Source organism: Heptranchias perlo, chromosome 8 (assembly GCF_035084215.1).
Source record: "Heptranchias perlo isolate sHepPer1 chromosome 8, sHepPer1.hap1, whole genome shotgun sequence".
NCBI lineage: Eukaryota > Metazoa > Chordata > Chondrichthyes > Hexanchiformes > Hexanchidae > Heptranchias > Heptranchias perlo.
In genome coordinates this window covers 26,299,288-26,323,427 of record NC_090332.1, presented here as the reverse complement: position 1 = coordinate 26,323,427, position 24,140 = coordinate 26,299,288, and the positions used below count along the sequence as shown (strand labels likewise).

The 24,140-nt window shown below is 43.3% G+C and overlaps 1 protein-coding gene across 1 annotated transcript in view; it reads left to right on the top strand.

Annotated features, from left to right (window-relative positions):
- LOC137324492 (extracellular tyrosine-protein kinase PKDCC-like) overlaps positions 1-21,578 on the top strand; it is a 122,175-nt gene extending 100,597 nt beyond the window's left edge. The window contains exon 6 of the mRNA XM_067988828.1: positions 21,514-21,578. Coding sequence (XP_067844929.1) covers positions 21,514-21,563 — 50 coding nt within the window. The 3' untranslated portion in view covers positions 21,564-21,578. The remainder of the gene's footprint in view (positions 1-21,513) is intronic.
- The last annotated feature ends 2,562 nt before the right edge of the window (positions 21,579-24,140 follow it).

Below are 24,140 nucleotides of genomic sequence, written 5' to 3'. Positions count from 1 at the left end.
GGGAGAGGAATAAACCCGGCAATTACAGGCCAGTCAGCCTAACATCGGTGGTGGAAAAAATTTGAGAGACAACAATCCGGGACAAAATTAATTGGCACTTGGAAAAGTATGGGCTAATAAATGAAAGTCAACATGGATTAGTTAACAGAAAATCATGTGTGACTAATTTGATTGAGTTCTTTGATTAAGTAACGGAGAGGGTTGATGAGGGTAGTGCGGTTGATGTGTATATGAACTTTCAAAAGGCATTTGATAAAGTACCACATAATAGACTTGTTAGCAAAATTAAAGCTCATGGGATTAAAGGGACAGTGGCAGCGTGGGAACAAAATTGGCTAAGGGACAGAAAACAGAAAGTAGTGGTGAATGGTTGTTTTTCAGACTGAAGGGAAATATACAGTGGTGATCCCCAGGGGTCAGTATTAGAACCACTGCTCTTGTTAATATATATTAATGACCTGGACTTGGATATAGAAGGTATAATTTCAAACTTTGCAGATGACACGAAACTCAGAAATGTAGTAAACAATGTGGAGGGTAGTAACATACTTCAGGAGGACATAGATAGAATGGTGAAATAGGCAGACACATGGCAGATGAAATTTAACGCAGAGAAGTGAGAAGTGATGCATTTTGGTAGGAAGAATGAGGAGAGGCAACATAAACTAAATGGTACAATTTTAAAGGGGGTGCAGGAACAGAGAGACCTGGGGGTGCACACAGACAAATCTTTGAAAGTGGCAGGACAAGTTGAGAAGGCTGTTAAAAAAGCATATGGGTACCTGGATTTTATTAACAGAGGCTAGGGGTATGAAATTGGGCCGTCTAGCACCCGTTTTGTAGAAGTTGCGCAGACTCCTAAGCCCCGAAAATGGCACCCGAGATGCACGCATACACTTTCGGCGTGATGTGTGCAGGATGCCATCTTGGTAAAGGCATTTGCGCCCACGCACCTAGCGATCGCTAGCATCATGTAGAGTAGGGAGATTATGACGTAAATCAGCATGCAACGCAGATTTGAAGCAGCCAGCAGCAATTTAGAACTCCATGCTCCAGTCAACGCACTGTCTCAACCTCGCACAGCTGAACAGGACTTAAACAGCATGAAGGACCCCCCCGACCGGCGCTTTTTAAAGGGATCTTGCAGGAGTTACAAGCTAGTTGCTGGATTCGTTGTTCTGGCTGCTGGTGTAATTGTATGTGTTTGTGGAAGTTTCCCATACTTGGAGAAAGTTGCAATATTATATAGAGAGAGTGAACTGCTGGTCTTGCAATACTGTTAGTGACATTTAAAATAGTGTACTGACCAAAGTTATTTCCAGACATGGACTGCTAGGGCTTTCCCTGGGAATTGAATATGACTGGGAGCATGCAGTGAGGCCACGCAGTACAGGACAAGCTGACAGAAAAGGGAGGAGGAGGAGGAGGAGGAGGCAGAGGCGGAGGAGGAAGTGGGGGAAGAGGCAGGGAGGCATTTAGGTAGACAGGCCCCGTCTGCCAGGGCTCTGCATGATCAGATGATTAATGAAAGACATCAGACACCTCCTCATTCACCAACAGTCCCACTCTCCTTACCTTTCCTCTCCCACATGACCATCAAATCGTCCTCCTTAGGATTACACATTGCTTCCTCCTTCAGCTCATCGCAGAAATGAAAACCAACACCAAATACAAATTCATAGCCACATTTATAGATTTACACATGAAATGTTTCAAACAAACTGATACTATTCTCCCTTGTGCATTCCCTTAGTGCCTGTCGTTCGTGTGCCTTTAGCTTTCCTGGTGCTCCTATGAGGTGCGCCCCCAGTGGCTGGAGCATGGGTGGTGGAAGACTGCTGACCTTCAATTGAGGAGAGTGCAGATGGCCTTGGACCATCTTGGGCTGGGCTGCAGCAGTCTGGCCTGGCTGACAGGCAACAGCAAGGGCACTGGCAGAGTGACAGGGGTGGGAGCAGGAATGCTGTCATCCTGAGAGAGATGACAGCAGGTTCGTTTTCCATGGTGCCACTGCCACACTCCCAGGGCGGCGCCTCAGCAATCCTGGTGATCTGCTGGAGAACAGATTGCCGGACTGCTGTGACGCCCTGGAAGCCCCATTTCACAGTGGAACCCAGAGCCACAATAGCGACAGTCCAAGCTTCCAAAGCAGCAGCAGACTGAGCTCCAAATGCAGCAGTCAGACCTTGGATGGCAGATGTTTGTGCTGCAATGGAAGCTGTGACTTCGGTCATCAGACGCTGCATGATGGTGAGTTCCACAGGTGTGCTGATGGAGGTGACCACCTGTTCCATGTGGGAAAGGATGGGCTTCAAGCTCTGCTCAATGCCCTGTACCAAGTTGGAGCTGGACTCCTCCATGCTCCTTGACATTGTGCACAGGCTTTCTGGCAGGTTTTCCAGTGCCCCAAGCATTTGGTTGTGTACGCCCATCAGCCTTCTTCTGTAGCCTGGCCCATCGAAGTCGTCATCTGACTTCTTGGCAGCAGAACTAGTGAGCGACCTCACCCTCTGGCATCTACTCTATCCGTTCCCACCGCCCCGGCTCCTGCGCACTTGTGCCCGGTGTTTTACCACATGCAGATCCTAGCCTCTAAAGAACGCAGAAAGAGTAAACTTTCATCTATCAGTCAGGGCTGAATTCGAACTCGGGCCCAAAAGGTCAAAGGTTAGTGCTGTTGGCAGCACAACGACAACTTGCATTTATATAGCACCTTTAACGTAGTAAAACGTCCCAGGGTGCTTCACAGGAGCGTTATCAAACAAAATTTGATACTGAGCCACATCATGAGATATTAGGACAAGTGACCAAAAGCTTGATCAAAGAGAGAGGTTTTAAGGAGCGTTTTAAAGGAGGTAGAGAGTCGGAGAGATTTAGGGAGGAAATTCCAGAGTTTAGGGCTTAGGTTGCTGAATGCACGGTCGCCAATGGTGGAGCGATTAAAATCAGGGATGCACAAGAGGCAAGAATTAGAAGAGCGCAGAGATCTCGGAAGGTTGTAGGGCTGGAGGAGTTTACAGAGATCGGGAGGGGCGAGGCCATCAGCACTAACCTTTGACCTTTTGGGCCGAGTTCAAATTCAGCCCTGACTGATAGATGAAAGTTTACTCTCTCTGCTGGGTTTAAGGGTCCTATGTAAAACGTGTTTGGTCAGTCTTAGATCAGCTGCTGTGGGCATGAGTCTACAGCACAAACCTACCCTTGGTTTGGCACAACTTGGCAGCTTGTATTTATCTCTACCAGCTGGAGCATGAAGCAAAATTGGAAGGAATTTTTAAAAAAATGTTGAATGATGGTCAGTAATTCCGTCGATATCCTTCCAGCCCTGCTGACTAATCATTCCACTTTATCAAGCACTTGTTGCAGTAGCCAAAGTAATTGGAGACAATCAGAATGCTGTTGATCGAGGTGCAAATGGATTCAGAGATAGAAGATTTGGATACACCTATTAATGCCACCAGTCCCTGATCAATAAGTTGCATAAACCACAGATTGTAACCATGCAACCTGTCTACTAACTATTTTGACCCGCACATTAGTGCTGACACAACTGTCGCAATGTTACTTTTACTTGCTCACACAAAGGGTGGTGGGAATCTGGAACCCTCTCCCCCAAAAAGCTGTTGAGACTGGGTGTCAATTGAAAATTTCAAAACTGAGATTGATAGGTTTTTATTCAGCAAGGGTATTAAGGGTTTCGGAACCAAGCCGGGTAGATGGAGTTAAGGAACAGATTAGCCATGATCTAATTGAATGGCACAACAGGCTCGAGGGGCTGAATGGTCTCCTCCTGTTCCAGTCATGGCCTTCAAAAGGGAACCGGATAAGTACTTGAAAGGAAAGAATTTGCAAGGCTACGGGGATAGGGCAGGGGAGTGGGACTAGCTGGATTGCTCTTGCATACAGCCAGCGCGGACCTCCTTCCGTGCTGTAACCTATGATTCTATGTTTTTCAATGAACTTTTATTGCAGATTTTGAGGGCATTTTGTTACTTCCATCCACTGGGAATTAAATGTAGCCCAGTGCTGGCCAAAGTAACTTATCTTAAACTTTAATAGCCAACAAGACAAAAGGGACATCTTTCTGGGCACTAGGGGTTGAACCCACTTTCCAGAGGTGTTCTCACAAGCCCTTGCCAACCATGGCCCTTCCCCTCAGCTGGGCTATATTTATCATTGCAATGATAGGTAAGAATAAACATTCTGCTCTTTCCTATTCTGTTCAATCAATGCCCACGCATTCCATAAACATAAATAGAACTGCGTCCAGTTACATGGAATCGATGATTTATGGGCCCAAAGTATCACAGTGAGTATGGTGAAAGCAGCGGATGCTGTTTAACTGAGTGCAAATTACAAGCGGTGGAGAGAGGAGATGAAATGTAAAAGGAAAAAATAAATACATTCCCAAAAAGTATCCCATAGCATCATAATTACAGCAAATTGAACACTAATTTTGGTACCTTTTGTTAAAATATCTCTTTGGTCGTCTTTGAGGTGGTGCTGTTATAATTCATGCTTGCAGACATGTTTTTGTAAACCTTTAGCATAAAGGTCTTAACAGTTAAACACTGTTCTGGATCTCAGCCATTACTTGAAAGGACCGTTTAGGTTGTTCTATAAACATTGGGCTTGTTTATAATGCGAATCCAGATGCACATTAATTATCCCCAGTTTGTGACTGAGGACTATCAGCCCTTCAGGCAGAACATGTCAGCACATCATAATCTGCTCCAGAGCTGGAAAACCTGACCAGTTCAGTATAAACAAGCTATCACTGAAATCACTTCTGTTTATGCTGCAGACTTCATAACTTACAACAGAACTTTTACACTACACCTTAACCACTTGGCTGCTGACTTCACAACAATGTTATTACTTCCCCAGTGTACACTAGAACAGTCTTAATATACCATGGCCTTTGATATAACATGGATTGTTTATGGTGTTCTCACCAGCTGAGAGCCCATAAACACTCTCACTATAAGTGGAAAAACACTTTTTAAACATGCTTGTAGGATTCTCAAAGACAGCTTTATAGTTTGCTGCATTTCCCTTTAAATTTACATCACCATTAGATATTTCTGGTCCATAAATAGCTGATCAAATTTGACCTTTTTCACTCACTGACACAAAATTGGACATAAAGTTGGGTACACTTGCACCCAAATTTTGTTTGAATTTCAACCTATTATTTTCATGCCACGCAGAGCTCAATTAAAAAAAAATTCGAAAGGACATTCGCAATGATAGAGAAGCTCAATAGCTGCTTCCATAGTAGAGGACAAGCTTCCCCCTTCTTCCACAGGAGAAAGGTCTGTGAGAGATAGCCGCCATGGTAACCAGATAGTCCACTGGATGTAGCTCTGTAATTGTGCTGGTTTCTATTGAAGCTGCTCTGTTTGTACTGTGGGTGGATTCAGCAGCAAAGATGTGCAGCAGAATCACTTTGAGTGAGCGCAGTTTCTCTGTAGCTGCAATCATGACTTTAATGGTACTGTGCATGTGCAAAATTTGATCCATGTGTAGTTTATGTACAGTTGTGGTTGCAATATACCATGAACCTTCTCTGATTTTGGGGGAAGGTCTGGAAAGGCCAGTTATGTCAAAAGTATATTGCTGGCCTGTACGGATGACACACTCTGCCAATGTGTGCTGTTTGTATTTGCCATCAGCAGTATTTTCGGTCAGACAACGAATGAAAACCCCATTCCAGTAAGGCTCTTCTGCCTACAATACCAAGTGTGTCGGGATGTTTATACCAACAGGACTCTTGCTGTCAAGGGCAGACTTGTAATATAATGGGAGAACAAATCCAATGCTATGTCACTGGCCTTGCTGATATCTGTTAACTCAGCACATACTGGGCATTGAGCCAGAGACCTTCCTGATCTATTATATCGAATTTCTTGACTTCAGACTCTAAAAGCCCAGTGCCCATGAGTCTGCTCCTGCTGATTATGCTGTTCAATCCATTTACCGTCTACGACTCACGGGTGCCAGGTTCCTGGAAGACAAATTCAAGACCAATACTAAAGCGGCTTATGCCTCAGTACCAGGCCATGTGGTACTTTTGTACAACTCAGGTTAATTCTTTAAAAGGTAAAAAAAATGTCTTCCTGGATGTCGGCGTTAGCAGATCTGACAGGTTTACATTGGGATTGCAACCAGATGAGTGAGGTCTGCACTTTGGGAACTCGCGGCCACTGACACCGATATAACAGCAACTTAAAACTAGTCAAAGAAAACCATTGCCAAACCTAATCCTGTCCTCATGTGACATCAACACATGTGCAGTTTGCAGCAAGAGTCACTGGGTAACAAGTTGGGAGTAGCAGCTACCTTACACTGTTACCACTGCACTCTCCACTTGCTGACTATGCACTATTCCACAGGAAAACTAAACAGTGGGGCCTCAAAGTTCCTCGGGTCACAATTCTGGCAATTACACTGGGATTGCACCCGATGATGTCCTCTAGCAATGATCCTACCAGAGTTTACGGGGTCAGCGGGAGGGCATCTCATTACTATGGGACAGGCAGGCACAAGAGCCACTTCGAGTGCATCTCTGGTGCCCGCCTGCCCTATGCCTACAGGAACTCCGGCATTGCTCTGCTTGTTTTCCAGGCTGCTTGCCTAGCCTGGATCCCACCGATGGGGAATGGGGGCTACATAGGCCCAGGTAGAGGGCAATACACGTCCATTCACTTATCACACTGGCTGGTTCCAACTCTGGGCCAAGAGTGGAACTGCCAGTTTAGAGGGTCCCAGACCCTGGCCCATCATTTGTCTTCTACAAGGCAGACAGAAATTTTGCCTCTTGCAAATCACTGAGGAAATTCCTGGAAATGGCTGACACCTGATGTAACTGAGTCTCTGCGGTTTTCCTCAGGGTTTTGCTGGTCTCCCAATGGAGTTTTAGTACCTTGTTCTTCATTCAAGATCAGTGCAGGTAATAATTTTGCATTCTCTTCAGTAATAATGCTACCAATCAGGGAATAATGAGAACAGACAGAGAGATATGATAAACTATTTATTCTTTGTATAGTCAATTTATATCTCACATTGATTTAACAAAATTTGAACCGCTAGTTTTTAAAAAAAAACTATGGTTAATTCACCTATATTTGGAGAAAAAAATCTGAACATAAATTAACCTGAGTTCAGATCTAAGTTCTACGAACACAACTGCCACTAAGACCCTGGGGAGTGTTACTCCATGCTCTTTGTTGCTGAGTAATGCACACTATACAAATATGATTGTATTACAACTCAATCATGCCAGAAAAAGTAACTAAGGCTCTTGTCCATCTGCGTACACATCTACATCAGAACAATTACCAAATCCAATAATGAATATCTGGGGGTAATTGCCAGGCTGTAATCTAGTTGAGGCATTCAAATAACATCATTGACTGTCGGTACAAAAAGTTAAGCAATTTATAACCGTCATCTAAATGCTGAGATTAAATTCCAGCCTTGAAGCTGCTCCCTGGTTTGCGTCAATTATGCACAAGACTTTTATTCCACTTTTAAGCCTGTTTTTTTTCTAGTAGCAGAGGGTGTCACAGTGAACAGCAACTGTCGCTGTTCCATGTCCCTAATCTGGCATGCAGTCAGACAAGAGAACTGATGATGGTGATATCATTTACTGAGGACTTGTTGAGAAATAATTAACAGTTTGCCAACTGGAAACATTGACTAATTAAATATGTAGCACATATTTTTATGACACTTTCTTTAAAACACATTTCCATAGTAACAGCTTTTAGTATTGGACCTGCCCCATTAGAAGTGATGGATGCAGATGTTCCTCTTTTGCAGGTGTACCCTAAATAATCACCTGGACTGTGCACGTAAAGGAAAATCGGGCAGGGAGAACCAGAAAGCAGTTTACCCAATTCTCCATTTAAATTAGTGGACAGGAAAGTGGGGGATGGACTCCTTTATGGACGCATAATTCTCCATGTCTGATTTCCTTCTATGTGCTCCACCCAGGTCATTATTTATACTTTAGTACAACAGAGGAAAATCTGTCTCATGGTGTCTCTCCATACCGCATTGGCAGGTGCATCTGTAAAATATTCTTCGCAATTAAACAATATACTAAACTTAAGAAAGCATGGAACAGGAAATAGCCATTTAGCTCATAAAGCCTGTTCCTTCCATGAACCATCTACAATCTACCCAATAATGAACTCTTCCCCATCCACTTAATCTTCTGAGGGAAAGTTTTATGTAAATAGCAACACAAACCTAGTTAGGAACACGATTGGGAAAGGTTTTATTATCCATTTTATGTTTAGGACACCATTTTGTAGCTAAAAGACAATTTTTTCATGGAATCTGTTGCAACAGGTTATCTGTAGAATGTCAGCAAATCAGCTCAAATCTCCAAGGCTGTAACGATTGTCGTCATACAAGATAGAAAGCCTTGTGTTGTTCTAATCTTCTGATATATACATGTATCTGTTTGGTGACTATATGGTTACCTTTTTTGTACTTGTAAGGACAGCTTTTAATATGAGACCCACTCTCTAGAATTCCAGCTGATGTAAGTTAGCTGTAAAACCTAGTGAAGGTCATGGAGGAGCTATGATGCAATGGACTTTTAGCTGAACTTAAAGAAGGCGAGACCATTGTAAGGAAGTTAGGGAAGACCTGGAGGGCTAATGGTCCTGTGACCCAACCCAACAACTGTCCCACAGACTTCGCATCATCGTGTGTGTTTGTGAGTGTCATTTCCTACAATAAAATCTGTAAAATTAAGACTCTGTGTTTGGAACCTTAATTCCTGGCACAGAGACAACAGCTTCAAGCTAGTCACTCAAATCCCAAAGCAAAACTTCCGAATGTTCATCCACCTTCACATCTCCAATATTCAACATTAACTCCTCCCTTCCACAGACAACATTGTCCTGCTCCTGCAGCACAGGAACCATCAAGTTGCATTCAATCATCTTAGTTATTTATCTCTATATTTGTAGGCATACTAGAGTGGGAGGAGTGTTTCACTCTTTTTTCTAAGCATTGTTTAGTGCCAGTACTTCAGGTAGAAATTGATATGCATTTTGCACATTTTCCAGATCCAAAGTGGGCACCACAAACTCATATTCTACAGCACAATATTCCGTGTCAGAACAGCACCATTTAAATATGTTAATAAGAGACCTGCACTGGAATCAGGACCCTGTGAAATTGGTCTTCGTGCACTCCTGAAACGCCACTTCCTTAACCTGCCCAGCAAATCATAGTGGGAACAGTCGGCTAGCAGTTTTCAGAAGTGGTATTTAAAGGGATCCTCACCTCCAGTAAGATAAGTCTCAGGTTAGTCTTTTTAGGCCTGTAGGTTGGTTAGATACTTTTGCAGAGTGAGTTTGCAGAGGTCCTAAACTCTTTGAGGACTTGCTTAGTCTCAATTGCTGAACATGGGAATGCTGCTGGGCTTACTCTTAAGGCTCCCAATTTAGGAGGAAGTCCAGTAGCAAGGAAGGCAGCAAAGGTCTGCACAGACTGCAAGAAGACGACAAAGGAGACAAGGACTCAGGAGGCATTACAACATGTGGGTTTCCATAAACCAATCATCATACCTGAACCTCATAGAGAAGCAGTGTGTAAGGCCGCTGTGTTTTAACAGGGATACAGACACTTACCTATGCCACCTGTTGCAGTGAAAATTGGAACCCAACAGCAGCCCAGAGTGAGTGTCAAGATTCATTATCGTTTGGTCCATAATCTAACTATTCAAAGTGGAGTTGCCTTGGAGATCCTGGGGAGGAAGAAGTAAAGCAGGAAGATGAAGAGGTGGGTGAAGAACCGGAGGATGCAGAGAAAGAGCATGACCCAGCAGCACTGCGAGCTGTCAGAGCTGTGACGCAGCAGTAAGGAGAGATTCTTCTGAACCATCTCTCCCCTCCCTAGGGCAGCAACACTCCTTCTTGCCATCAGAACCAGTCCTGACACCCACCATATCAATGCCCTCAAAATATATAACTTCATGGGTGTTCCTGTTACATCACTAAGGTTATGAAGACCAACAACTATACCAAAACAAAACATTTCACATCACTACTTCAAAAAAACTCATGACTTTCCTTACCAAATTTCAAAATATAGACTGGCGCCTGGGTGACTGCATGACGCAGGCCAGGTTGTTTGCTCTGTAAATCAGTCAGGATATTGGGACTTCATGGTAGATACAAATTAATTTATATATCGTCAAAGCATTAACCAGGTAGGTGAGATTTGAATGATGTGTGAACACTTGTTTCTTACTATTGTGTTGCTAATCAAGGGTGATTGGCTGGCCTGCCTTCAGAGGCTTTTGGGCCATTTAAGTTTGGAGAATACTCCCATGGGCTTTATTTCTGCCTGGAAGTCTGAACTCTGTGGGTTGACTGGGAATTTTGCATCAGCCACTTGCAACTTGCATTGTGAAGGTTTATGAAAGACTGACTCATCCAAAAATCCAAGCAGTGTAAGAAATATGTTCTAAAAATGTTATTTTAACTCCTTGTGGACTGGTCCTATCTTTCTTATTTTCTAAATCTTCTAAATCTCACTGTTTCGGTGTATTATTCTACCTGTAAATAAATTTGTTCATTTTGGCCTGTACACTGGAGACAGGAGGACGTGGTTGTCAGCCCAAATGATTCGCTCCAGTTGACATACATTTAAGGGGTAGCTGTTAATCCTGGGCACTCTATCCCACTGACAATAAGCATAAGAGGGCAGGAGAAATGGTCTGCTTATGGAAACTGCCATTTTACCGTGAGCACTAAATAAAGGTTTGTGAGAAAGTCGAAACTATCCTATCATGGCCTCCAGAGAATTCTTACGAAGTGCTTAAAAACCATCAGCTCCAAATTGAAATGTTCTAATATAGATCATTACCATCAGGATCAAAACACGACTACTAGCAACAACCTTCTTAATGGTTGTAAGCCCTACCGACCCCTGCCTAGAAAATTAAAAGCAGTAAACCTGTAAATAGCTGCAAAATCATCAAGAATCATGTGAAAACTGAACTTAATTGATGTCTCTGGCCTTATATTGGACTATTTTGTGGTGCTGAAGATAATTTATAATTTGTACAAACAGGAACTACCAGTTTATCCAAATGATGAAAAAAACCCTCATTTTTGTGTGAATAGTTTTTCCCACTGAAGGCATTGCTCGATTTTCCTCTTTTCCAGCCATTTACAAGCCAGTGCTGGCCTTATCCACAGTTATTGCCAGACAAAAGTGAAAAGATTAACCATCTCTTAATGGTCAACAATTTGTTTTCTGGAGGGAGAGGAGGAATAAGATGTAAAACAGTTTTCAAAATGATGTGCTGAGTGACCTAGTTTTGAAATATTGCATACGGCCTTTGAGCAAAAGGTTTGTCAAGAGTGACAAATGGCACATTCTTATACCAGAGCCATAGCTCAAGACCTGCATCTCCCATGAGGGATGTAATTTTGTCCTGGAGGTCACAGGAGTCACTGATCCCATGAAATTGTGCCCTCGCCATTATTTTCCCTTTCATTGGAAAAATCTATAAAAATATCCCAGAGTGCATTTGCAAATGTTTTGGTCAAAGGTGACTGGAAGAGAAATGAGCAGCATTGTCCAGGAGACGTTAACTCTTTGATGCAACGGCTGACTTCAACTGTATCAGAATGTTAAAAAAACGATCAATTGGAAACCTTTTGACACAACTTTGAGATCAACTGTGAAAATAGTATGTTAAAGGGTCATTACCTTTGTGAACATGTGTTTGGCAGTTACCCTGATTACTCAGTGAGTGAATGCACTATCTGGTGTACTAAGCTATACAGGCCGGAAAGGCCCCAGGTTTGATCTGTGGACTGTGTTAAGTTAGCTAATCTCAGTTGGAGCAATAGTGGAGGTACTCTGCTAGGTCCCAATGTCCCTAGGCTAGCAGGAGGCAAAATCAACTCAGGTCCTCATTCCTGATTGCTGCCCAGTGACCCATGCTGGAAAGTTTGTATGTGGAATCTTGAAGGCAGGATCTAGATTGGCTGTAAGGCCTTCCATGCCAAATAGCATGCCGACACTCAAGCCCTGAAAATCTGTGAGGGTTCTTACAGAAGTCCTGCCATAACTCCAGCAGGAGACCAGCAGAATCCACCAGTAAACAGCAAGGATTTGGTTGTGCTGTGTGCCCACCGTTCCTGGGATTTTCCAGTCTGACCTCAGTCCACCCCTTACACTGCAACTATCATCGAGGGGGGGCCAAGACAGGAGTGGGGATTCCCTTCCCACTTCCCTGACTCATTTGTGGACCCAGCATGGTATTGGAGGCCGGTATGTACAGTGAGATGACCTCCAGATGAGTGGGAGGGAACCTCAACTGAGGAGCCAGGCCAAGCAATTGGCTTGGAACCACCAAAAATAGTAGGATTAAAAAATATAAATATCACACATGGGATCTGTGCAAAACACCTGCCTTCCAATAACTGGATTTTCCAACTGGATTGATGTGCCTACAGTGGCACTGGTACCCACCTGCCCCATGCAAATTAGATATTCTTCCACTGACCCTGCAAACGTCAGCGGGATCAACGCTAAAGGGCACAATCCTGGCATAATCACTGGGATCATATCTTGCAGATTTTCGGGAACCCACTATCTAGACCCTTATATGATTGATTGGACAAGATACTGAAAAGCTTCCAACAGATATGCATCCACCACCCTAAACATTCACTCCCTTCACCACAGGCGCACAGTGGCTGCAGTGTGTACCATCCACAGGATGCACTGCAGCAACTCGCCAAGGTTTCTTCGACAGCACCTCCCAAACCCGCGACCTCTACCACCCAGAAGGACAAGAGCAGCAGGCACATGGGAACAACACCACCTGCACGTTCCCCTCCAAGTCACACACTATCCCGACTTGGAAATATATCGCCATTCCTTCATCGCCGCTGGGTCAAAATCCTGTAACTCCCTTCCTAACAGCATTGTGGGAGAACCGTCACCACATGGACTGCAGCGGTTCAAGAAGGCGGCTCACCACCACCTTCTCAAGGGCAATTAGGGATGAGCAATAAAAGCTGGCCTTGCCAGCGATGCCCACATCCCATGAACGAATAAAAAAAAATCCACACCAAAGAATTGCCTGGATTTTCCTCCTCTATCCCACCCCTAAATCAGTGGGACAAAAGGCCGGTGAGACCTAACTCCATCTCCCTGCCCCAATATGGATTTTCCTCCACCCATCCTTTCCCAGATGGCCCCCAGTCACCGTGACCCTGGCAGCCTGATGTAAATTTTGGCAGGGATGCAGGGCATAGCAAGCCGTCCCATTTCCCTGCATCCTGACTGTTTCCATCATCTCAGGAACTACTGGGGTACAGCGGTAATTTCTGGGGCAGCAGAGGAAGGCTTTCTAATGCCCCTTTTTAGGGGAGATGGCCCTATAGAGGGCACCTCTCCCACCCATTAGGCAGCGCTCCCTTACCCTGGAAAGGCCTCGGTTCAGTCTGAGTCCCTTTGATCACTGGGGCATTGTGCCCTCTCCACTGCTTCATGTGTGGCTTTGGCTTTCCCGCTGCACCACTGTTGGAACATCCCTTGGTTGCAGCAGCGGGCTCCTGTTTGCTTGTGGGGCTCCTGCCGGGAGACCACACTGCATACATAATGACGCCACCCCAGCTAAATGGGTTGGGGTCACAGCGGGGTCCGATGACAGGTGGAAGTCCCACCTGTCCATGCTCTGGTGGGAAGAGAAGAATCCTGCCCAATGAATCAGCACCTTCAGGGAAGGAGGAGAGAAAATTGGAGTAATCTTTTTTTTAGAAAAGATAAAAGTGCTTGGCTAACCTCATTTTGTTTGGAGAGGGAGACGGGTCTGAGGAGCTGTGTCTGATTTTTATCACAATGCCTCATAAGTAAGTGGCGCACTGATGTGTTATAAGACGATTTGCAGCAATGCATCATTAGTCAGCAAACAAAAAGGTCTACCATGAGTTGGCCTGAAGACTGTGCCTCCTTAATGGTGCTGTGTCCCAAGAAAGAGTCAATTCCCTCAGGAGAGAAGAAAATTAGAAAGAAGAAAAAAGTCAAGTTTAGTTCTGGCCCTTTTAACCCCACTTGTACACAATTTAACCATGTGTAATTTATTTAATAAGTACAGTAACAGCATAACGTCAATTGTTTTTGCCTTCCTTTCCCCTCTTCCCCCATCCTCACGCTTAGATTGTGTACAGAATAGCCCTGCTTATTGTGACACCTTCTAGATGGAGTTGGAAGGGTCTGCCCATCTTCTAAACATATACCAACTTTGTAGATCTGAAGCTTAATGAAAAGCAGCTGCAATAGAGCGGGGTATCACTGTGAGAACATTGTGTTAGTACGGATGTGAGTGGGCAATAGTGAGCATGGAAATGAGAAATGTGTATAAGTGGAAAAACATACAAAATATACCATACAGTTGGAGCTGCAGTCAACATTCACCATATTCAGGCCAATTATGGAATCAGAAGCAAACTCTTTCTAAAATACGAGTTAAAGTAACTATTAAGAGAGACCTGGGCATTTAGTAAGTACCTGTCAGTTCAGAATAAAATAAAATACTATTGAAGAAACAAAGTCAGTGCATTATTAATGATGGAAAGAGTTCAGTATTTAAGTATGAAGCCAGTACAGAGGAGTCATTTAATAGATGTTTAAATCTCCTCATTGCTGGTATGGATCCCAGGCTGGTAACAGCCGAGGCAAGCTTACTGCTTTTATTACTTGACAATAAATTATCTCATATAATACATATTTCCAAATGCTTAAAGATGTGGTGCAGATTTCCTACAGTCAGGCCAATAGTGAAATTAGACACAAATATATTCTCGAAAAAACATAAATTTAAAGCAACTGTTGGGAGTGGCCCTGCAGTTTAAGTGGGAAAGATTAGGCTTCCTAACCAGATAATCACAAGTTCATCTCCAGGTCTTCCTGCCAATTAAGTTAACCATCACAGATGAGATGGGGTTTGAATTAAGAAGCTCGTGGAACTGGAAAACTGGAGTGTTCCAAAAGAGGGAAGTGGAGGAATGAAAAGAAGTAAGAATAGAGATGAGCCACTAACCTGGGCATAAGTCAGTCGGCCTTGGTAGCACCTGTGGATGAGTCAGATGCCTCGAGTCTCCTGTCCCTCCCCCCACGCTCCTCACCAACACCACCACCACCCCATTCCCAGCAGAAGGATGATGCATGGGTCAGAGTACTCCCTGACCTGAACAAAATGGGGTCAAATGCTATAAAGAAAGCTGCTGTGGCAGCACAGGTCTGTACAGAAACTAAACCATTCACTGCAGCTTGTTAAGGATGACAAATGGATCTAAACATTGATTTTTTTTTGCCTCTTTTTAATTGGTGGTGGGAAGATTTTTAAAATGTGGAATGTATTAGATTTTGTGCCCCGGAAATAGAAGTGTGATGAAATAGCATCATTACCAAATCAAGGATACAGGAGAGAGAAGAATTCAGGGTTTCCACCCTCGTTACCTCGCTAGGAATGCAACCTGAAAGGATTTCAGCCATTTAACACGAGTGATTAGCTTTTTGTGAGTTTTACTGCTGATCATAAATCTCCAGATATATAAAACTTGCCCTCACACACAGCCAGTCAACAGTAGCAGCAATAACACTTTCAGGTCATAGCTCATGTGGCTATTTATTTCCTAAAGGGCCTAACATGACTGTCCCTAACAATGCCTGCACTGCACACGTAGGCCTGGAATTTACAGCTAACATGGGACTGATGGAAATATTTCAGTTGGGAACTGGTTCCATTTTGGCAGCAGCTGGGCAACATCTCTCCTTATCCTCTGTGGGAAAGCTCCAAGGAAAACTCAGGCAGCTCTTCACGGGAAAGCTGAGATTGGTAACTCAATGGAGTAGATATAATCTGAGGAAATATTGAGAGAGTTCATCCAAAATAGAGCATTTTGGTGATACTGGGGGTCATTTTGCCTTTGGGCGATAGTGTAAAATGGGCGATATTGATTCAGCCGCCTGTTATACATCTCTCCCGAAGTCAATGGATATGAACATCGGGATAGATGTATAATGGGCGGCTGAATTGATATCTTCCATTTTACACTATTGCCCAAAGTCAAAATTACCCTCAGTGAATGCAGGTGGTTAGACGCATATGTTTTTTTTAGAAATCTAGGAAAAAGGCCAAGACACATACTGCAGGACACCACCAAGGACAAAAAGAGGTAAATTAGGAAGTGGTGATTAGGTGATGGCAAGAATGGTTGTTAAAAGAAGTGAATTGTAGGAATAAGGAAAGGGTTCCATTGTCCTTAAGGCCTAAGAATGAAGGATGTGGAGATGCCGGTGATGGACTGGGGTGGACAAATGTAAGGAATCTTACAACACCAGGTTATAGTCCAACAGTTTTATTTGAAAATCACAAGCTTTCGGAGGCTTTCTCCTTCGTCACCTGACGAAGGAGAAAGCCTCCGAAAGCTTGTTGGACTATAACCTGGTGTTGTAAGATTCCTTACATAAGAATGAAGGAGTTAGAGCAAGAGACAAAGCATTGATACTTGCCAGTATGTTTTCCTCTTATCACTAACAAGTGAACAAAAAAGTTGATGTGAGTAGCAAACGGAAGAAAATATATCCGTGGATTTCAACAGAATGAGGATAAAGGGAGAAAGAATAACCTGTTGGGTGACATATTTGCACTTTAAGAGAAACAAGAGAGGAAATCTTAGAAGAACACTCACCACAGTCAATAAGACTGAGAGAGAAATGAGAAAGCACAATCTATCCCACCATTTTATCATCAGGTCACTTATATTCCTGTCATATTTTTGGGATAGGGAAGGAGCAGATTATAGAGCAAGAAAGGGACTAGAATACAAGACACATGCAGATATTATTTATTGTGCTGCTTATCTCTCCCAATATCGCCATTTTATATGTTTCACATTGTAGCCACTTACTCCAACATAGCCTCCCTTCAGATAAGACAGTAGTCAAATTGTTGATAGACTAATTGCAGACTCTAAAACAGATGTTACACTGGTTGCTCAAAGTCATAATAACTGTCATAACAAAACAAACAAAAGCTTATGGTTGGGTGAACTATCAAAACTTTTAGAAAAAAAGTAGAAACAATTCAGTGTTCTTTGCCTCATTTTTAATGCTTTTGTTCCAGCGTATTTGATGAGAGAATGTGTTCAGTGTTCAGCCAAGTGAAAAATAGAAACAATTGTCAAGTGAATTATCACTTAATGCCTGGCAGTACTCCATGTGCATGACGTTTTAAACCTGCCTCAAACAATGCTCAGTGCTCACTAGAACAAATAGAGTATCACTCCAGTCAAATGAAGGTACATTAGGGGCATTCTTTTACAATGAGAAAAGCCTTGAAACTAGACTTGATGCATAACTTACCATAACTTGTAAGTTTTGGGTTTTTGACTCTGTCACACACGTGATCCACGACAGAAAATTCGGTTACATTTTTATCTTATTTGTTTATCTTTTGTTTTATGCGAAGGAAGTGAAATAAGGTGAATTTATTCATTTTCCTTATGAAAGGGTCCTCCAGAGAATTGAACAATTTAATGAGTTTCATTTTCCATTTCATGAGAAGTGAACATGGAAGAGATGGGATCTCAATTCTATGATTTATTTCTGAGACTGTAAAATGCTGGATACAATGTTTGAAAGAGTTGGGATCGATCTACACTAACGGTAATTTTGAAAAAAAAGTTGATGAATTTTGTGATCATCAAGGTGAAAGATCTGGAGAATGGAACACTTTCCATTTCAGCAACCCAGTGTCAGCATCAAGTACTCACAGGTTAAGTATGGCATTGTTATATGCAGAACAAAGCTCCCGATACTCTGTTTTCTCTTTCTATCTCTTTAAAATCACGAGCCTGAATCAAACACCTCTCATTTTAGGGGATAACACCCCTGCCAATTGCAGGCTTACCTACATCTTAACAATTCAGCTGAAAGAAACCTTTTGATGCTCTCCTGCTTCCTTTAAATCTTTAGAATGATAACTGCACATTAATGATATTTCACACAAGCACCTGGACTTAGTTCTTTTCAGGCTAAGGATTTGTTAACATTCCGAAGAGTGATGGTCAGAAGTTGTTGATCACTGTCTGTATTTTTTTTTTGCTTTTAAACTTGGGTGAAGTGAGGGATATTAGCAATGGACAATGGAACTCTTCCCATTTCAGGCACCCAAAGCCAGATTTTAACACTGCCTGCCTGGCGGGAATGGGGCAGGTGAGTGGTTTGAAGGGCGATCGGGCGATTTCCATTGTGTTCCTGATGTTTTCCTACCCTCTGCCATTTTATCTGTGCTGTTTTCAATCGCGAGAAAGGTGCCCGCCACAGCCAGTGGCCTATTAATATTTAAATATTGGGTCCTGTAACGCATTTAGGACCCCGATGTGATTTTAACTGCCGATCGCAGCAGTGGTGCCCAGTGCTGGACCGACAGTGAAACCTGACAGCAAGCAAGTGCGTGGCTAGAAGATGCTAGAAGTTAGTAAAATTATTTTTTGTTTGTTTCTTTGTAGGTTGGGAGGAATGGGAATGCTTCTCTGGGACCCACAAGGAAACTTTGAGCCTCCCCTGCCCCGTGCCTCCTACCGCGATCGCCTCCCGACTGCCCGTCTCACCACTTATCTTAGGGCTGGGGACGGTTCCCTTGGATCCCTTGTGGCAGCCTGCTGCCATACGAAATCCTGCTCGTGTGTTCAGGCAGGAGTCCATCCTGGAACATGGTAATGAGGTCCGGGAGTTAAAATGGCCCAGGCCTCATGCCGCCGTCATTAAGGGCGTTTCCTGCTGTCCTGGGCCCCTCATGATGCAATCACGGACCAAGTTAAAATCAGGGCTCCAGTGTCTGTATCAAGCACTCCCAAGTGCCCAGCCAATCTGTGCCTCTCTGAGTGTGTTTGCCAATTAGTACCAAATTATGGATAATTTAGTGTTGTAGGCCCAGGCACTGGAACTGGATTGAGACTGAGATTGAGATTGATATATAGGACCCTTACAGTAATCCAAGTCTCAGAGGTGAAAGGTCAATGTCTAACCAACTGTACCACCCAGTTCGCCAGTGTTTAAAAGCCTGGGATAAAGGTCAAAAAAGAAAGCCACACCATCAATGTCTAAAATTCAGTACTAAAAACTCTCATATTTAACTTCTAACCCCATTCATAATGTTTTCTAAAATTGATTTATTTTTCTGATATAATCTAATGGTGAGGCATTCAAGCAGTAATGTGGTCATATCCCTTTTCCATAAACAGTACCATATTTACTGATTTCTCTAAGCCTCAATTTTCAGTCTCTCCCTTGTATAAACAAGAACTGGCTGTGCTGCTGGTTCCCTTTACACTTGCCAGAATGTCTACATATGTTGATTACAATATCTTCAAGCTGACTGGAGAGGAAATCCAAGTGGTGGACTCAGTCAGCCGTAAATAGGGGGGAGCTCGGCCATTGACTGAGCCATGAATGTCAACCCGTGTGTAGCAGTAAAAGTGGGTTGCCTCCAGCCTCATATTTTCCCAGCTCTTCCTAGTGCTGGAAGTAGGTAGCTATCACTGTGGGAATGGGATGGATCAGTTTGAAAGCGGATGAACCAGTGATCATACTGACGCATGAGAACATTTGACCCTTTGTTTGTCCTTGCTACTGCCCACATGGATGAGGCCAATAAGCTGGTCTTAGCCCTGCTGTAGTAGAAGGTGGAATCACTTCCTGGCAGCTTATTACTCATGGCATGGGAAGAATGGCCTCCCTTCAGTAGGATAGGGCACCAATTCCAAGAGCTGTTTATTGCTTAAGATAAATGGAAACCAAAACATCCACTTAGCCCTTGGATGGGCAAATCACATAGCGGTCAATCAGTTATCATAAGCAAGCTGCTCATAGACATCACAAGCCCTCACCATGTGCTTTAACTGTTGTCAGCACCTACTGCTGTCTGGCCAATATCACTCTTCCATTCAAATCTCCTGGTGTACAATCCTACCTTCACAGTTTTGGCCTTATTGAACTATCACTAAAGGTACTGATCTGCAGCCATATGGCAAGCATGGCTGGCACAGGTACGATGGGCCCAATGGCCTCCTTCTGTGAGATTCTATGATTCTATATCCTGTATGTAGCAATCTTCTAGTAACATACTGTGCTGCATTCTGATTTGCTATTTTGTACACAGTAGAGACACCTCAGTGAATAAATGCACCGCCTAGTGAGGGCACAAACCATTTAGATTAGGAAGATTCCAAGTTAACTCCCTGGTCTGTGCCGTGTTTGATGATTCAGCTGAGGCAGTTATAGAGGTGCTACAATTAACCTTACTGCCCCTGGAATTCCCTCTTCAGATTGCAATCCAGTGACTTTAGCTGAAAATTGAATATATATGGACATTGGGCGAGGAAAGGATCAAGTTCAGCTGTAAAGTCCCTTCATGGTCAAGTAATCTGCCAACACTAACTGTCCAGGCTGATCCATGAAGAATGCCATTTGGGTGAGGCATTAGCAGCTGGCCGCGACTATTCAACTGTATCCCAGCATTAGTCAGCCCCTTCAGAAGGGGAGAAAATTGAGGAGGAAAAAATCCAGCTTCACCAGCAGCAGTACTGACAATGAACCTGCTGCCATCTGCAGAGAGGAAAACTGAGGCCAATTTTTTTTGCTGAGCATGTGATTTGATTGAGATGCCAAGTTCACCAATACTACAGTTCATTTACATACTGACCACACAAGTCAAAGAAGTAGCCATTCTTTCCCATCAAGGAAATGTTCTCATCACGTTCTCTCTCTGTCTGCTGGTAAGCTGACAGATTGATTATGCTTTAGCATTTATCTTGTGCGTTGCATCTGCAACTAAGCTGTTCTGTTGAGAACGCTGCAATAAACATTGGTGACTAGTGAAAGACATCTATTAGGCAGAAGATAAGCACCAGAAGACTGCGCTATTGGTGCCAAAAAGAAAATAAATTCCATGTGAAGATCGTTTCCCAGGCAGCTGGGGTGTTCTTCCAGCATAGAGTTTGGAGCTGGGATTTTCTGCTTCCCACCATCCATTCTATCGATGTAAATTGGACAGTTAGAGGTGAAAGATTGGTGGGAAATCAATTCCACTGTACTTCCACCCATTTTGCACCAGGACAGAGTTTCTGAGGATTGGGACCAGTGGTATCAAAGAGCTGGGGGCTTGATTTAAATATCATTTGGGTGTGGGGATGTCCTGCACACCAATTTCCTGCCTTTCTGTGATGTAGAATGCCAGAAGTAAATTATGGCCATGTGAAAATGGTGTTCAGTGTCGCTAGGTGGCAGAAATAATATGGAAAGTCAAGAAAAGAACACGGTATTATTGAGCCAAGTGCACTTCAGTCATTCCATAACCATTTTTCTTCATTTATTTTTGTGTTTCTTTCACTAGCACTTCAGTTCTCATCAGCCTTTGTGCTCAATGTTACAAATTATTATTTCTTTTGCCTCCAGCACTATTCCTGGCACCAATTGGTTTCCCAGTGGGAATTCCCCCTATCTGAGCTTTTTGGAAGAAGAGAAGAATCAACTAAAGGATACCAGGAGGTGAAGCCACCCACCAGAACCCTCGCACCCTAAGAGGTGAATATATATCACTTTGGCTCATTATTAATGCTGGTGGGGATTGATTTATCCAAAAGGAAACTGGGCCAGTAGACCCACTGGCACCACTAAGATATGTGATTGCCTGACTAGCCGTACTTCTGGATGCGTTCTCAGATACACTCCAACCACAGCATATCGTGCTTTCACTGCATGAAAGAAGTCATGAAAGAAGGACCACCAAGATGCTCCAGTTGCTCAGTGCCCACAATAAATGGGTGCTGCAATGGAGAATCAGAAAAAATTGTTTTTTAATACGGATGGTCTGTCATTTCAACAGGGCTGCCACCTTAGCTGCTGCAAACCTTTGGGCCTGAAGGCCTTTTTAAATCAGGCAACATCCTCCTCTCCCCTCATCACCCCCCACCCCCATCACCAAAGATTCTTTCTTCCTGAGGTGGAAGCAACCATTTAAATGCTGTGGACATACAAATCCCCTCCCATGTGAATCTGGTGCTCTCCCAGCACTTACTGAGCAATGCACTGGGAGCAATTTATACATAGCAGAGCTCACATTATTGGGCGAGGTCAATTCATTTGGGCGCAGGCACATGATATGCTAGAAAAGTGACGTTGTGGCTGTAGTGAGTGTTGTTGGGCTATTTAACCATGATAGCAGAACCCAACTCTGTCCTTATTTAACGTGCACACATGCATTTCTTCCAGCAGCAGTCAATGGGTAGCAAGCAGGAGCAGGAATCCTTGGTTGATTTTCTCCTCAACTTCAGGTGCACGGAGGTCAATTGCAGCACTCCTACTGCCACCCTGGCTGAGATCAGCGAATTGAGCACCAGCCAGGAATCCAACCTGGAACCCTCGGTTTTGTTATTCACCTCCATCAGCAAATGAATCATTGAGGGAGCTGGTGCTGTCAGCAAACAGACAGTCCTGACTCTACAATATTTCTGGAAAGACTTTAAAAGCGACACTTATAAATATACATCAAACCAGGTGAACAACTGCTTTGACTAACGAGATTGCCTCTTCCCTGAATCTTGTGCTCTACTCAAGAATACCTCTCATTCTTACGTTCCAATTATGTGAATAATGCACACCACTTCTATTAAATAAAAGCAGCAAAATCTAGAAACGCACAGCAGATCAGTTGATATTTAAAAGAGGGAGATAGTTAAAGTTTCCAGTGGTACCCACTTGAAATGCTAGCCTAATTTTTCGGTTTTACATGCTGACTGATCTGTCGTGCTTTTGCTATTTTTTTCTTCTCCGATTTCAGATTTTCCACATTCATCACTTTTTTAAAATCCCCTCCTTTATAAGAGCTCTGTTACTTGTTTTCTGGGATTTATGTTTTAGCTTACGTCTAATACTTTTACATACAGTTGTCCTAAAATGAGCAAAATCTTTGAATCTTCTTTTAGTTGCACATGGGAAAATATTACTGGAAACTGCTGCTGGGTATTTCCAGCGGTTTGACTATTTTTATTGTGGATGAAGCTTGGAACTGTAACTGGATCAATAGTGAAAGAAAAGCAGGAGGAAGGTTGTACTGTCAAAGGAACTTTATAAACACTCAAGTCAAAAGCAGCAGATCTCAGGGTCTGTTTACTAGTACACTGTCTTGTACTAAATTACATATTCCATATGGACTCCTCTGATTTATCCTTCAACCACGATGAGTAACTGGAGGTCCAGAGAGCATTCATCCAAAACTGGCCTGCTGATTTACTGCACGTGGCTGGCAAATTCCTAGGGGCTGTGACCTCTGCCCTCAGCTATATTTTTTTTGTGCTAGAGCAATGACATAGCAACAGCCCTCTGTAACACAGCAACTCACAAACTGAAGATGTTTGGACAGAGCAGTCGGAATGACCTGACCACAAAGTATCTATAATTTTCTTTCTCTTAAATGATGTTGTAATCCTTCCCCATTTTATTTTCATTTAAAAGAAAACATTCCAATGATGGTAACAAAATTACCAAATTGTGTGTAAGTAAATTATATCTACAAAGCATTTGTTGTTGATATACTTAAATTATTATGCATATGATTTACCTTGCATTACTTTTTTGGGGGACTAAGTTTCAAGCATATAAATTATGAATTAAATAATAGTCATGATTTTGTGAAAATTGCAAAAATGGGGTTGAGCAGGCCCACAACACAGGCCCACCTGGGCCAGCAGCTCAGAGGGTGGCTTGTACCGAATTTTGCGACAGGAGTCTTCTTCGCCCTTAATTTGAAAAGGCAACTGACATGTAAAAAACTTGCCCAGAAAGCTTAGTCCTCTACCACACTTGGCCGGGGAGCAGAAAATCCAGCATGGCAGCAGCTCTTAAAGACTTACAGCCCAACGTCAAAACGGAAGTTGTGGTGGTGTCAGAAAAGTGAACTAATTGTTCACAATGGCACAGAAGAAACATGTGGGGGGCACAGCTTTGATGCTGAAGGGTTGTAGGTCCTGCTGCAGGAGGTGTGCCAAGGAAGAGTGGTCCTACTCGGGGATGAAGGAAACCCT